At 32.1% G+C, this 16952-nt stretch overlaps 1 protein-coding gene across 7 annotated transcripts in view; it reads right to left on the bottom strand.

Moving 5' to 3' along the window:
* Positions 1–2817: 2817 nt before the first annotated feature.
* LOC106469189 overlaps positions 2818–16952 on the bottom strand; it is a 29613-nt gene continuing 15478 nt past the window's right edge. For 5 of the 7 annotated variants that reach the window (XM_022398389.1, XM_022398392.1, XM_022398395.1 and 2 more), the window contains exons 6-9: positions 16409–16538; positions 11411–11623; positions 9092–9257; positions 5734–6001 (exon numbers count right to left, since the gene is read on the bottom strand). In XM_022398389.1, the coding sequence (XP_022254097.1) occupies positions 9117–9257; positions 11411–11623; positions 16409–16538 (484 nt within the window). In that variant the 3' untranslated portion in view covers positions 5734–6001; positions 9092–9116. Of the gene's footprint in view, positions 2951–5733; positions 6002–9091; positions 9273–11410; positions 11624–16408; positions 16539–16952 lie in introns of those variants that run through there. The other 2 variants (XR_002612921.1, XM_022398417.1) reach the window with 2 other exon arrangements.

The following is a 16952-nucleotide window of genomic DNA, read 5'->3' as shown; positions in this document are numbered from 1 at the left end:
GTTCTGTATCATCTATTTGAATAGGTTATCTTCCAAGAAGTCCATATAAAAAACACATATACACTAGTTTAGAACTCAAGTACAGAGTTTGCAGTATGTAACCTTTACCTGTGTAAAAGGATTAGCATATGTTTACCACCTTAAGACATTCAGTCAACGAGAATGTCATAACTGTACGGAAATTTAGGAAAATATTACATGAACATACCTGAATAACGACATTTTGTGTACTAATTATGGAAGATCAAAACATTTCAGTTATTAAGTCTCATTCTTGTCTCCGACCCAAACTTTAAAATTAACACTAATGGCCGAATAAGAACTTAATTACAAGTTGTAAATTGTTGTAACCTTTTTCCTCAGGTGACACACAAAGGCAAGAAAAGTTAACACAAAACTTTAGCAGACAATGAGAAAAATATAAACAACTCAAACAGACACTCACAATAAATAAAAATACATTAAACTCAAAAATCGAAAGGCAATAAATCTAAATCGTAATATGCAATACAAAGAAAAAATTAAAAATCAAAATTACAATTACCAACTTAAAATTAAATCATAATATACGCCATAATGACCTTAAAGAGAAAATTACAAAAGGAATCAATTAGCACTGAGCAAATTAACCTAAAATCAAAATCAAACATCTGCTATTTTACATATTCAGAAATAAGTAGGCAAATAATAATAATCATAATGAAAAGCCATGATTAAAAACAAGTGGAATAAGTATACAGAATAAAACAATAAACTTATATACACTAAAAGGAGAAATCAAAATTCAGATTAAACAAAATGATTAGGCATAACTTAAAATCATTTAAAGTCAAAATAACATAAGCATACTGCTATCAGTGAATTAAAGATGAAATTAAAGGCATCAATTAGTTATTCAACACAAAATATTGCAAAAGCAAAAATTATAGCCTTATTACAAACCATCTTTAAAATTATCAACACTAGAGGGTTGATGGAAGTCTGTTGAGAATCTTCAAAGACTGTTGTCTCTTAATGGTGATCTTACAGAAAGCCACCTTAGCCCTCCAAAAGCCATCTTGGTGGTGAGCTACTCCCTGCTGTTAACTATGCATGAATTTCAACACACAACTTCCTGTAGTCACTGGTTTTCTTCCTTCAGCTTAGGACTGTCTTTCATAACACTATGAAATTTCAGATTTGGATGGCCCTACTTCTTTCTCCAGTGTTCAGCTATTCTACTTATTCCTGTGGACACTGTAGTATATCTGAACTGGGTGTAGAACCATACATCAGACTCACTGGGATCTAGAGCTGTACTTCTTCTCCTTGAGATGTGGAGAACAATTAGCCAATTGACTGCAGCATGACATCATGATGTGGTAAGTTCTCATCCCAATCTGTTTGATTAGGGCTGATACATTTTGCAAGCAAATGCTTGACAGTCTGTATTACCCTTTCAATCAAACCATCAGATTGAGGGGGTGACATGATGATGTGCACATCTTCACCACTCCCAACACTTCACATAATTTTGCAAACAACTAACTATTGAAGTCTGCTCCTTGATCTGTAAGGATCTCTCCATGCATGCCAAAACATGAAATCCATTTGACAAACATGAAAAAATGTATTATGTCAACCAATGGATAAGCTTCAGCACACTACCAGCACTTGCTGGTTACCTTTTTCAGTTTCAGGCAGATTAGAGATTAAAAACAACCCTGGAAATTTTTTTTTTTACTTGCCCTCCAATGAGAATGAGGGACAGGGATTTCTGAAAATACCAAACAGGTTGCTGCATTTAATCCTGCATAAACTATAATATGTGTTAGTACTATTCATGCATTTCACAAATTAAACAATAATATATTGTGTGAAATTGTTCATTTACAATCCAACATTTGTTACGTTTATTACCAGTTTTAGTTAAGAACAGATCTATACAACCATAAAATTACATAGATTGAAACTTGCTATACAAAAATCATTTAAAAAAAAAGTAATATAATTACCCATTTATTGTTCACCAGCCATTAATGGGAAAGTAAGCACCCAATTAAGTCTGATTTAAAAACTGTTTCAAAAACTCTTTTTTTTCAATGAACTGCCAGCCCACCAGGAATTTTTTCAGTTACTGGAGATCCAGTCCAACACTGGCAAAGGGCTAGCTATATCCAAGGCAATTCTCTTCAAAAGGAAACCTACCACTCTCTGAATTTTCCTTGACATGGCTCAATAGCTTTAAATGAATTAGTACAGAAAACCTGCTTCCCTACATTGGTAATAGTTGACCACACTCCCTGGTACCCATCGAAAGAACTTCCTGCCTCAGAGCTCTTGGGACTGCTAGATGCATAACAGATTGGCTACCATGTATTGGTGGTTCATAACCATGGTTCAGTATGCCTTCTTGAATTAGTAACTGACTATACAGGCATCGGCTTTTGAGCACATCAGTAACACATTTCCCAGTTAGTGAAGACCATGAACTATCTTGCTAAACAGCAAGTAGTGTCCAAGCAATGTTTGGGTTCTTCATTTTCTATTCTCAAAGTTCCAGAGTGGTCATCTAATAGATCTAAACATTCATCTACGCATGGTAAAGGAAAGGCATTGATGCACACCACATTTACCCATCTAAACTTCTCTGATAATCCAAGGAAGCCTGCACAGACATTGCTTTAATGAATGTAAGTCACCTGTATGCATCTTTAAGATTCACTGTACACATGTTCAAGTAGCTGTTCACAAGCGACAAAATTCACTTCTTTTTGCATCTTGTGGTTTCACTCTAAATCAGACTCAAGCAGATATTTCAAATATATTTTTTCTCTAGATTTATGGTTTCACTGAGACTCAGTTCAGGTACGTGCAAGCATTGTTTCTATATTCCTCTTACTTTTACCCAGGCATTCCACAGACATACGTCTCCAATTTAGCTCTTAGTGCAACTCTCTGTATGCAACAACTAGAAGAGGTTCAATGTATTATGTGAAAAATATAGTACTCCAAAATAATTTGAAATAATTGATATAGTGAATGATAGTGATTACCAATGCAATTTAATTCCTTTTATTCATCATATACAATAAATTCATAAAATGTTATTTCTTACAGCATCAATCAGTAATTTTTAATTTCCACATGCTTATAATAGGACAATAGCTAAACAGCTCACCAAGACTACCGATGTTTTTAAATTTTTTTAATACTTATCATAAAGTCCCATAACAAGCAAATGTAATGAATAATATAATATTTTCCAACATAAACATAAAAGTCATTTCTTACTCACTATTTATCAACTATTAACACAAAACACATTTATTTTCAATACAACAAAAACAACTGATTACTTTTCAGGACTAGCTTAGACTCCCAAAAATAAATTCACAAAGAAAAGTAACAATCAGATATTCATTTTGATTCTAAAAGGATTCTAAGTAAAATTAAATGATTCAATATACAGGAGGAAGAAAAAGTAAAGTATTCTGATAAAGTCTTATCTATATTGCTATGAACTTTTTTACTTTATACATATGCTGAGATTCTGTCCTTCAATCTCAATAATAAAAAAAAAAATAAGGATTTTGAACACACCTTATAATTAATGAAAACATTGAATAAATCACTCTGTCACTTTTTCAACATTTTTATGAACTTTAGTGCAGTTTAAAACTACAATCTGTAGTAGTTGCATGGGTCACATTTCATAACAAGATATCATAACACAAACCAAATAATGGTGAATTAAATTGTTGATCAAGATGATGATGGTGATGACTTTTCCAATTTAGCTGTCAAAGCACGTGTATGTGTAAGTAATGATCATTAAAACTTATCATACATAGAATAAAGTTTTCAAACTTGTTTACTAAGCTAACTATCATTAGGTTCTTTGATGGAAGAACTGAAAACATACACTGCATATACGGTAAACATAGTGCAACATACCAACTATACACTAAGTCAATGATACATTTCTATTGAAAACAAAAGTGCAATAATGGGTAGAGTATTTGAAATTTAAGTATAACTCAATATTAATTTTTGAATGAAAGTAAGTGATACCCAGCTTTTAATTAAACTAAAACAATGAAATCAGATAGAATTTAAGAGCAAAAAATTGTCATAATATTACTTGTACCAAAATTATCATAATATTACTTGTACCACTCATTAATTGTACCTGTAGCACTCTTCTTTTAAAAATAATTTTGTTCAAATGTTGGTGCTCTGGATTTTCAAAATTTGTGCTTCATTTTGATTCATTTTACTTATAGTTACAGAAAGCACAGTTAACCAGTTCGCTTAGTTAAGAGAATTCGGTTTATGTAACCTGAATAAACAAAGATTTTGCATAAAGCGTGATGTATCCACATCTCTATTTTCTATTACATTAGCATACGCTACGAAACATTTTCAACAAGTTACTTAAACAGGTCTGTTTAAATTCCATCACAGTCTTAGGGATTTTTTTTACATAAGCAAACAAACTTGAAGTGCTTCATCGTTTGAGTATTAATTCAGATTTTTACTGTCAATTAGCATTATTCAACATCTACAAGACATGTAATTTGGATCACAAGGTATCAAGAAGAAAGTTCTAAAAGCGTGGTTGTTTACATATGTAAGGATTGTAGAAGGCGGATTAAATAAAACTTGATAAATATACATACATACATATATCAAGAAATATTCACACTGGAGAAACACACCCTCTTTAATTATATTTATGACTTCATCACATTTAGAATAAACTCGCATAAAAATCTAGTGCACAAAGAATAAACAAAAATCTTGAAGATTTTGTATTTTAAAAAGTTCAGGTAGTTTTCATAAAATAAGAGTACTTTTCAAACTGATAAATAACTATAGAAACATTCTATATTCAATTTTTTTCATAAACTTTAATTATACACAAAATAGTCACCTAAAACTCCTTTAAATTAATCATATATGATTATTAACTGGTGTCTAATTTAATTCCTGAACATTTTACCATACAAAGTTTTATGCAGGCCTTTCAATTGTTTGTTCATTTATAGCAACTTAAAACTAAGAGAAACATCTAAATCAACAATTTGCTTCAAGATTGAAAAGTATGAACTGCTAGTTCAAAACATGACATTTTCAAATAGTAAAATTGACTTCAAATAAAAAGGGAATTCAGATTAAGTATACTCATATGATAATATTAATTTCTAGAAACTTCAATGTCATATCACAGAACTCTTCTGGGAAAAACTTTATCAAACATTACAAAAAACAATAAGTGACATAAAAAAATTATGACTTTCAACAATAGTTTTTAAGAACAATAGAGATCATATTTAGCTACATCTTGCAACAATAGAATTCAAGAATAATAGAGATCATATTTAGCTTCATCTTTCAACAATAGCTTTTAAGAACAATAGAGATCATATTTAGCTTCATCTTTCAACAATAGCTTTTAAGAACAACAGAGATCACATTTAGCCACATTTTTCAAAAGCATATACTTAAATCTTAATTTGCCTTAAATAAATAAAAAACAGCTACCTTGAACTAACTATAGAATTATTTTTTACAGTTTACAAGATGGTTTAAATAAATGTACATATAAAACCAATAAGTGTAGTCTCAAACACATGACAGCAGCAGAGACTTAACAAGAGGTTATTCATAGTTTAATACATAAGGTATGCTTTAAAAATATTTAATACAGAATATTAAAAACAAAATTTTTTTGGAAGTCAAGGATTTAAAAAAATATCTTTTAAATAGTGTGGTTTTCATTTCAAATATTTTTTTTTAAATAAAGACAAAACTGAATAATGTTGAATAGTCAGCTATTCTATTTTTCATCTTTTGTAACATCAAAATAATATATGAACATCCAGAAAAAAAATAAATAAACAATTTGAGTACATACCGTACAGACATTTTTTATCATATGCATATCAAAATCTCACTATAGTATTGCTTTATTCATCTTCAGAAATTCACAAGTCTACTGCCACTGCTTCAACTCAAACTGGATAAAAAAAGAAAAATAATTACTTTTAAAATTAACATTCAAGTTTGAGGCATAACATGTCAATATAAAAGCTAATACTTGAGTTTTATCCAATTGATGGACTGATCCTAATAGTTATACCAAACTTTTTAAACCTATTAAGGTATTTTTCAACAAATCAAGCCACAGTTTCATAAAATATGTAAAAATAATTTCTTCTCTTTGAAAATCATTTGCTAATTATTTTAATACATTTAAGCTGTACTTCTAAATAAAATGGCACTAGACAAATGTCACATTCTTGAAAAATCAGCAAAATCTTGAATATTCACTCATAAAACTCGTATTTAGCAGACATTTTAGCTGATGGATGTTCCAAATGTTTGAAAAAGTATCAACTACTTTCTAATTCACAATAAATTTAGAAAGTTGATCAAAATATAATTTCACAGCCAGACAATTGGTTGAACTAAAAATGTTATCCCAACTAAAGATTATGGGGGAATATATTAAAATTAGCATCTTTTTATTTAGCACAGTTATTTTCATAGATTTTTTGATGGTTCAAATTTGATCCATATTGAAACCAATCCAATACTTCAATCACACTTATGTAAGTTATGTTTAAATAATGCAAATGTTAAAAATTTTTAGTTATTTGAAGAGAAAATTGAAATTAAAATCTATTATTTTGTCTGTTTTAGATACTCTCTTAAAACTACACAACGGCTTTCTACACTAGCCATCTAATTTTAAACTGTTAGGCTAGAAGGAAGACGGCACACACTACTAAATTTTAGGCTACTCCAATTCAACAAAAGGATTTGACCATCACTCTATTAATGCACTCATAGCCTCAAAGTGCAGAGCGCAATAATTCAAAAATGGGACATGAACCATATACCTTCAGATTCACTGTCTAACATGCTAGTTACTACTCCATACCCAGCCAGTCTGTTGTGATGTTCAATGTACTCATATTTCCAAAATACTTCTGTTCTCTGACCATATTTACATATGGAATACAAAAACAATAATCTAATAAGTTAAGAAAGGCAAATGAAAAAAAATGCATTTTTAAAAGGCTTCAGCACAACTTTACATTCAAATCAAAACGTAGAAGTATTAGTGTTGCATTTATCAAAAATGTTAGTATTATAAAAACATAAAATATGGTTGACTCACAATTAAATGACATAATGGAGGGAGTGAGGGGGGTGGATAATGCAAAACACAAAAAAAGACCTTACGTATGTATATGCTTTTCAAAGACAAACAAAAATGGTGGAAAATGGATTTTTACATAATATAAAGAGTGACAGTCTTTACTACAATCATCTAAAATAATCATTCAGTCTTCTTTTTTTATTTGATATGTTTTTCTTCTAATTCCAGAAAGAGATTGCAAAAAAATAGTTTTGTCTGATAATAGCATGCCCACTGTTGCTCTAAGTAGTCAAGTAGGTTATATGCATGTCAGAGAGATGCACATTGACTGATAGACTATGTATTCACCAGTTTCTCTTCTTCTTCTCCTTTGTTGTCTGCTGTTTTACTTACTTAGTGCACCTAACTTCTTCCAATGATAAAACTTTGCACCCCTGTTCACAATCATTTACTTGGATCCACTCTCTCACATTTTCTTCATCTACGTTTTCACATCCTTCCACGTGATGCAACATCAGAATTAATTGTGCCACAAACCCTCTTTAATCAAAACCTTCTAACACCTCATCATTTAATTGCAGAAGATTTCTCCATAACTGTTTCCTCACTTTACTAAATTCCATACCTTATTGACTTCATATATTGCATCCAACACATTTCAGGCTTTTCCAAAATGTTTTTAGATTGACATCTTTCTCAACATTTTTTTTTAAACAACCTTGCATGCTAATACCATTTCAGGCAGTATATGACTTCTTTGTCCAATAGCTGTATCAAAGATGTCACCTTAGGCATCAAGTACTTGAAAAATACCTTCTCGCCACTATGTTTTAAAATTGTTTCGTTCAGATGGAAAGAAGCGTTTCTTAGCAGAAGCACTGGATTATCCAGCACTCCAAGTGATTTTTAGTTGTTATTTATTTGAGGAATGATTTTCTTTTCAAACCACCCTTTAAAAATTGTGCAGCCCATCTATGCCCCTTTTTGGTTGAAATAATTGACAGGTAAACACTAGGCTCCAGTCCCTTTAAAATAACTTGGTTTCTTTGCTTACTACAACACACACAAGTTTTAACTTGTGTGTGCCTACAGCATTGCCATAACACGGAACTGTCAAACTTTTTTGCAAGACTTGTGACCTGAACCTCGATGTTCTTGTTCAAAATCCAATGTCCTTGTTGATAGACACTTCCAATAGAGTACATTTTGTCCTTATTTTAATTATTTTTTTTTCCACAAAGTTATGAAAGTCTTGATTAAACTAATGTGACACTTCCTTGTTCCCAATCAAGTTCTCACCTTGAATGCTTATCTCTCTTGTTCTGTTGTGTTGCTTGAATCATACCAGCCAACCAGATGATGCATTATAATCACCTTCCATACCTAAAACTATGAGAAAAAATACGGCCTGTTTAGATCAGACAAAGGTGTTCTGTCTGCCCTCTGCTGGTTAAACCATTCAACCATAGCCTTGTACAACTCATCATATGTAGCCGACTTCATGGTTTTGTGTTTAGATAAACCACTCATACTGTCAGCATTACTAGCATACATATTTTTTCCTTGTTGTTTTTTATATCATGAACAGTCAACCCTTGTTTACTCTTTTTAATAATCTCAAGTTCTTGTTGCATTGTAAATATAATTCATTTACATTTTGTTCTCAATAGTAAATAAACACAACATACAATACACAATAAAATAAGCAAAAGATAAAATAACAAAAAGAAAGAATATGAAACAAATTGCAAACAAAATGAATAGGAACCATAGTGAAAGCAGTTCAAAGCTACATTGAAATATCACAGCTAATGAAATTTTCTGAATCATGGCACAGTTAATTTTTAAACCAAATGATCTTCCTACAAATAATCGAGAGTCAGTTGTACTCCAACGTGGCTCATATGTTTTATAATTGTTTATTACTAAGAGCATACTCACCTGATATAAGAACAACAAAAGAACATTATATTTTATACATTCTTCTTGTATTACAGCGAACAATTTTCAGGATCTCATTAAGAGAAGTTGTTTCCCTTAGTTTAGTAATCTGAGCTGCCACATGGATAACCATCCCAGGATGAGACCACTTCATTTTTCTTGGTGCCTAGTGAAAATCATCCTAGGAATTAAACTGAGAATAAAATTTCAATAAATAAAGATCCCCACCTGTAAAGAATGTGTTTCATTTATTCAGATTTATGTTTCACGTCATGAAACCCTTGTTCACTGGTAAGCATTGTAAGTGTTCAAACTAATACCAGATTAACTAACTTGTTACACATCCTTACACCATGACATCTTTCTTCATTTTGGAAATGTTCAATATGAAGTGTTCAAAATAATAGACAAATGTATATACCCTTGACACCAACTATTGCATATCTATACAGCATTACAAGAGTGTGGTACATATATTGGGCTTTGATGGAAACAGATTACAATTGATTTTTGTTAATGGTGTTCAATTTCTTTTGTTATGCTTCTTTAGACCGTGACACCCTTCTTCTCTTTTGAACATTGTAGGTATTCAAAATCATACCAGATTAACTGTATTTTTAAATTAGTGATGAAACCAGAAATTAATTCTTTTAAATAAGGAAGTATAGTTAATTCTTCCCTTAAGAACATATTAAAAATAAGCTTAATGTATCTGTAGTAAAATTTACACTAATAATTTTTATTCATAAAAAATTAAATTTAGTGTAAATTATATAAAAGTAAAATCAAATGATATTAAATATAAAACCAGCTACTCAATCACTAATTACAAAAGGTTTCTTCCCTTTGTCAATCTGTGGAGAATGCTTTCACACGTTTTTTAGTAATGCTCAACATAATAAATTGTCGCTTAGCAAAAAAATGATCACCTGATTGTTCTTTGGCCAACTATGGTGTATATGTTGAATGCTCAAAATTCATGTTGATTTGTTAGAAAGGTTTGTGTTTTTATTCTTTATTTTTTAATAACTTTGGTGATATAACAGCAGAATAGTTTAATTCAGAAGTTTATGACACTGAGTTGTAGCCAAAAGCAAAATAAAATCTACCGAGTAGTATTTCAGCTAAGCCTTACATTATGTTTATGTCTTAGGCCTAATGCTTGAAATAGACTACAAATAGGCCTACTATTACTAACGTTATACAGTTAGTGTCTAAAAAGTTTTAAGTAGTGAATAAATGTTAATTATTTTGGTATTCAAACACCTATATTACCTACTTGACTTTCAAACATAAACAAAAATAAACGTTTATTACTACTAAATATATTTTATCCTTTATACAGTCGAAAGAGTTGAAAATTTGCTCAGAATGTCTGCACTATGTTTTCTACTTTCTGACCTAGGATATAGTAAAAAGGCTGAAGAGTGCTATTTAAGTCTCTATGAGAGTGCACACCTACTTTTGTTCATGATAACATTTCATATTTCTGCATAGTTTTTACTAAAAATGTGGTGATTAAAGAATTACTTCAAGACTGATGAAATATGTGAAGAGTAGGTGCATTTTGGAGGTACAGAAAAATTCGTTTTAGTTAAATTCTATAATCTTCGTTAATCATTCAAAAATGGTTGGGTTTTATACTAGTATCTAGTAATAATCATTGGATATTAAAGATATCAACTTCATCTTCCTGTTACAACTGTCACTCTTCTAATTGGATATTTGTGTGAAGCTACTTAAGAGCTACCTAATTTTGAACTGAAAGACAAAAGGGAAGGTAGATAATCAACAGCACCCACTGCCAACTCTTGGGCATTTTCTATTGGATAATGTAGTTTGACTGCCACCCTTATAATGCAACCAAGGCACCAAACTGCAAAGCAAAATTAGTATTTTTTTGCAGTAATAGGACATGAATGATGGGCCTGAAAATTCATAGTCTGGTAAACTAGAAACTGAGCCATGTTTGGTCTATGACTAAGGATGTGAATTTCTGTGTAGGTACTAACCATCATGTACAAATATAAAGTTTCAAACCTAATATGTATGTGAGTCATTCAGCTAGTAAAACTTGAGACAAGAAAAAAAGAGCATGAAAGAACAATTGCATAATACATTCTTTGGGATAAGGTTAAAAAAGATGAAGGAACAAAAAATATTTAAGTGGTTTATTTCTATAAGTGCATCTTTTATTCAAAATATTACATAATTAATGCCTAGTTTATCAGTTTGAAAACTAGCTAGAGTCAATAATTGCAACTATCATAACCTGCGTAATATCTTTGCATTATAAGAATATCAGAAAGCAAAACTTACTAATCTGGGAAGAAAATAAGGTGTATCTGTCTCAAGAAGAAGCCTGTTCAGCGGAACTTTACGAGCAACTTCATGTACATCTGTGGCTGCAGGGAAAGTCACTAAAGCTGTTAAACCAATGTAGAGATTTGGAAATGTTTCTAACCATAAGATAGCCTCATCCCAGTTACCAGTGAAACAATGACGATGAATGAAGTGGTCACAGGGCACTTCCTACAATTTGTGTATTACACAAAAATATCACTTTTAGACTTTATCAGCCTATAATTCAAAAGATGCAAAAGTTTGAAATATAAAGCAATCTATGATTGTTTGAATGAAACTAAACTGATTTTAAGAAAAAGCTCACTGTATTCAATTTATTTAAACTTTCAGAAGAACAAAAACCAATCCTATTCTTGTCAATTTCTCTTTTTATACAGATTACACTCTCAACAGATAACACACTTTCAGTAAGCAATTTTAAGTATAAATTCTTCAACTTTCACAGTTCACACATATCAAGAGGAACGAGTTGCAGAAATAGCAGCACGACTGATAATCATAAATAATTCTGGACATCTTCATCTTACATAAACTTTGTGAAGCTTACAAGTTAGATATATAAATGAAATTCGTAAAAGAAATAATTATTTCCATACAATATTTAAACACTTCACAAAGATACAGCAGCAGAAGTTAAAAAGTTCAAGCCCAGTCAGAGCTTATTTAACACACACTTGTATCTATATCCCCCAAAATATTCTTCAGTATCTATAAAAACCTTCTCATATGCATACACCAGATGTACATTTCCTTCCTTACAATACACCAAGTAAACGGTTATGTATTTATCTTTGTTAAATTAAAATCAACCTGGGTCTTAAAAAAAACATCGGCATCAATATTATTTCCAAATTTGATGTTTTCGAGGTGTTCAAAATTACATGCACTAAAATTTAATTCCCAACTAAAATTGGTTTTACTATCAACTGCTGGTCTGCATAGAAACCCATATTTAATGTTTGTTTGTTTTTATCAAAACAGTTTCAAAGACCACTGACCTTCAATGGTGCATCAACAGAAATTTATTTTTTATCTATGCTAAATGTATGTACTTGTTAACCTACACTAATTCTTGTCTATTAATCAATTATTTCTGTCATTAAAAGACTCAGTGAGTTTCCTTTAAAGGCTACTCTTTTTTACTGTTTGCTTTTGATATGATAACCTCAATCCATGAAATACAAGTAGAAATGCTGTATAAATCTATGATTAAAATATTCAATAAATATTCATTTTTTCACAATCCACATGTAATGCAAAACATTGAGTTTTTTTGAGTGAGAAAAAAATGCTTTCACCTTACCTAATAAAAAATAATTAATTAGTATTAAAAGTGCAAGTCATTTGGATGCCAAACTTATCAACAGATGGTATCAAACTAAAGCATCCTTTTGAGATGGATATCAGAATCACCCATCATAAAATAGATGGCTAAATTCTTGGACTTAAGTGTGTCTCACAGTACTCAGCACCAGGACACCAAATTTACTTTTGTATCCAATAGATACTCACCTCTTTGAAATGCAGTCTTTCTCACGTATATGCCACTAGCCTTGAGGTAACTCCCTCCTAAATTCATGTGTTTAACATCAACTGCACTGGTGCATGATGACATTATCATACGACAAAAGCCCTCCACCAATAGGAGATCTGCGGGAGGCAGAAACACTACAGGTTGGAAAGATAATGGTGGTGGTTATATGAACTGAACGACTAATCCTGATGCAAGGACCCGTAGTACCCATGAATCCATGATATAGGTTTTCCACACATCCAGAAATTCTCAGAGCCAAACCCTGACAGACCACAAAGGAAAACGATAGTCACCGCCATCACTGGTGCCATTCCAACTGAGCGGAGGAACCTTATGGATATGGGCAGAATCTATTCTGGGTACCAATGGACTGAGGGGCTGATGTCAGGCCACTTGAATAGGGGTGAAACTATGAACCCCTGTAGGAGCCGAGGAAAGTCGACAAGCCAACAACAACAGGGATGAATGCAGACAGGCGACATCAACCATTAATTCCAAAGATTCTGGAACACAAAAATCAAGGGTCGGAGAAAAGGGGCCTTACATAACTCACAGAGGGTGGCAGCAGGTAGACAAATGCTCTCCAACAACACATCTCTACACAACAACATACCAACCAAGAGACTAGGAAAAGTGAAGAAGCTGACAATCGAACCAAATTGGATGCTAACAACGGTCCCAACTTGTCATCAAATTGATGCGGCAATCACTGAGAGGTTTCCAAAAAAGGTGTAGGGATAATAAATAGCTCAGCACAATAGTTAGGGTCAGACAAATCCTAGAAAATTGTGATCTACTCAGGTTGACCACAGACTCCATTCTGGAACTCCACATTTCCAGGAGTGGGTCTGTTCTTTGAGAATCTAAACATGCTTCCACATAGCAGTGGTACGCTAAAGCATGTTGTTCTGACAAGGCAGATAAGGCATAGCTGTCCTTTCATGTAACTGAGCACTGAGCATGCCGTATATCGGTTTACCAAACAATCAGTTTTTTGTTGTTTCTTTATGAAAATCAAATAGGTAACATGAAGAATGATCAAAGTATCTCCAACAGTCGTACTGCAGAGAAACCCTTTGTCGAAAAAAAATTATAATATTATCTGAAGCAGGTGCTTATATACAGTACCAGGATATAGGGTGCACTGATGTAGGTGGAGAGTATCACGAGACAGATATCGCCAAGGGCAATTAAGTAGGGAATAAAAGACTGAAGCAAGCAAGAGAAAATGAGACCAATGCTTAGATGGGCAAAGGAACAGCAACCCTAACAAACAAGTAATAGCTGTAGTGTGAGAGAAGATAAGTATGTTTTGGAAAATCCATCATTTTGCAGAAAACTGAGACCAATGAGAGAGAAAGACAGGTACCCACAGGGTACTGACTCAACAGAATAGAAAACAAAATGAGCTTCAGGTAACAGAAGGTAAGGAAAAAAAAAGAAAGACCTGAAAACTGAAATGGGAAGGTAGGAGAAGATTGAATCTGTCAGGGAACAGAAATCAAAGGGCAAGGTAGAGAAAGATAAAAAGCATGGGAAGATAATGAGAACTGAAGATTTACTACTTCAGCCCAGAACTCCAGTGAAACAGAAAGACCACCAAAAACTTCTGAGCAAAGGAAGGGAGCTCGACATAGACCACATACACAAGAAAGAGGAAAGTGTACATGAATGAAGAGCACATATAGATCCAACAAGTCCCAACATCAGTGGAACCAAATAAGGAGGGACAGAGCACAAGAAGTGGAAGAGGCTAAGCTGGTAAGGAGAAGGGAATAAACTTCTCTAGAAAACCCTTTTGCAACACGATGTAGTGCCATAGACAAAAAGTGGAGGGAGGAAAGATAATATAGGAGAGTTTTGAGGAAAAGAATAAGATGCAAAATTGGAAAACAAGAGAGTGAAACAGAAGGAAAAGGGTCTGCTCTCTAAGGAGGCAAAAGAGAGTCTAAAGACAGGGAATCTAGAAAAATAAAGGCAGAATGATTGAAAGTCAGAAGAAAAAGAGAGTCATGAATGCAGAGGAGAGAAGAGTGTGGAACTGTTTGAAAAAGAAAACAGCACAAACCCTAATATCCTACAAAAGAGGAAAGACAAAGTAATCCAGAGAACTGTGTTCATGGGGTAAATAACAGGAAATATTAATGAAATGCACAGGCAAAAACTAATGAAAGGATCCTACCCAAGAAATGACATCTGGAAATAGACAGGAAGATTAAGGATATTCCTCGAACAGTAAGATGTTACTAAAAGCAAATCAGGTTAAATGCAATGTCCAACTAGTCACTCACAACTGAGGAAAAAAAGAATGTCGACTGAAGTGATGGGAAGAATAGGCCTAATAAGCATATGATAATCCACAACATGTTGAACAAAGGCCCTAATGTTTCTAACAATGAACGAAGTTCCAGAAGCCAAAGTACAAATTATCCTGTGTGAGCAATGACACACGGAATAAAGTTAAAGTCACCATCACTTGAGAATTCATGATAAGAAGTAAAACTTTTGAAACAAAAGCCAATGTAATATGAAAACCAAACTTTTGTGAACACTTGTAAATCTCATCGAATTGAACTTGGATGAAAAATTTGAATACATCTGTTCAATGCTATGCCAAGGAAAAGAAAGAAGCTCTCAAGAGCATAAGTACATATGGGGAGTTACTGCACATGGAGGTTGTGTTACCCTCCTGTTGGTCGAATACTTTTTTTTGTATGATGACATTATCATGCACTAGTACAGTTCAATTTAGTTGGGAATTACCTCAAGGCTACTGACATGTACACCTCAAAGGCAGATGGGCAAAAAAAAATAACATTTCTGTGTATGGAGGTGAATTATTATCTTGAATTTTTTTTTTTAGTTGCACATGATTTACAAAACAAAATGCAATATTAATATGGTTGTTTTTAGTCATTATTGTATGATCAGAATGCCATTTTTACTAACTGAAGTGTTCTTAAATAATTCAATTCTACCATTAATTCAATAAATTTTTATGAAATACGACATAGAAGTTAATTATATAAAAAACTAACATCAAATTTACCATATTCTCTGATGGTTTCCTTAACTCCAAGATGAGTCCTTATTCTAAATCAATACTTTGCAAAAGTCAATGTTGCAAGCAGTACTATTATTTTATTTTTTGAATTATACTAATTTCCAATTTTTACAAGCAAGTTTTGGAAATATATATATTTATTTTTCTTATTATTTTTTTTTTTATGAACCATCATCTCTCTGTAACAGTTTATTAAAACATTTAAATTGAACACAGAGGCATTTTATGTAATACAGGAAATGCAAACAAATTAAATATTAAGATTAAAACAAAGCATACATTGTTGAGATAAGGTCTGTATCTCCTCAAAGATTATTAAAATTTTAAAAGTTAATTTCCACACACATTTTCCTACCTCTTTTAAAATTTTTAAACAGTCTTCATGAGCATCTCTACAGTGAATCACAATAGGAACATTGTGGGCAACTGCTATCTTCAGCTGTTTTCTCAGCACATGATGTTGAATCTTTCGAGCACAACTGTTCCTAGAAATATGCAATAAGCTTGTTCCACAAAAACAAAGATAAATCTGAATCAATACTATAATTCATTTCTATAATGAAACTTCTGCAGATTTTTACATTATGCATAACAAGCTTTACATTAAGTTAGCTTCACCACATCAATACCTCTAGGTTTTTGATTTGTTTGAATTTTGTCATCAAGTAAACTCAATAAAGTTTGAACCTCTACAGCATTTCTAAGTTGTTTTTTATCTATTTCCATAAAGTTGTATGATAAATGCACTCAATGCTCACTATTTGAAAGCTGCTAGTACTTTACACTACTGAACAAATTGTTTATAATCTTGTAAACACCAATAAAAACTGTACAAACAAGAATATAACTGTTCAAGTACTTGCACACAAATGGTTGGACAGCCAGTATGTGTAGTGTGG

The sequence above is a fragment of the Limulus polyphemus genome, unplaced genomic scaffold (genome assembly GCF_000517525.1).
Source record: "Limulus polyphemus unplaced genomic scaffold, Limulus_polyphemus-2.1.2 Scaffold95, whole genome shotgun sequence".
Taxonomy (NCBI): domain Eukaryota; kingdom Metazoa; phylum Arthropoda; class Merostomata; order Xiphosura; family Limulidae; genus Limulus; species Limulus polyphemus.
The sequence above is the reverse complement of the archived record's forward strand: the minus strand, read 5'-3'. Positions and strand labels throughout refer to the sequence as shown.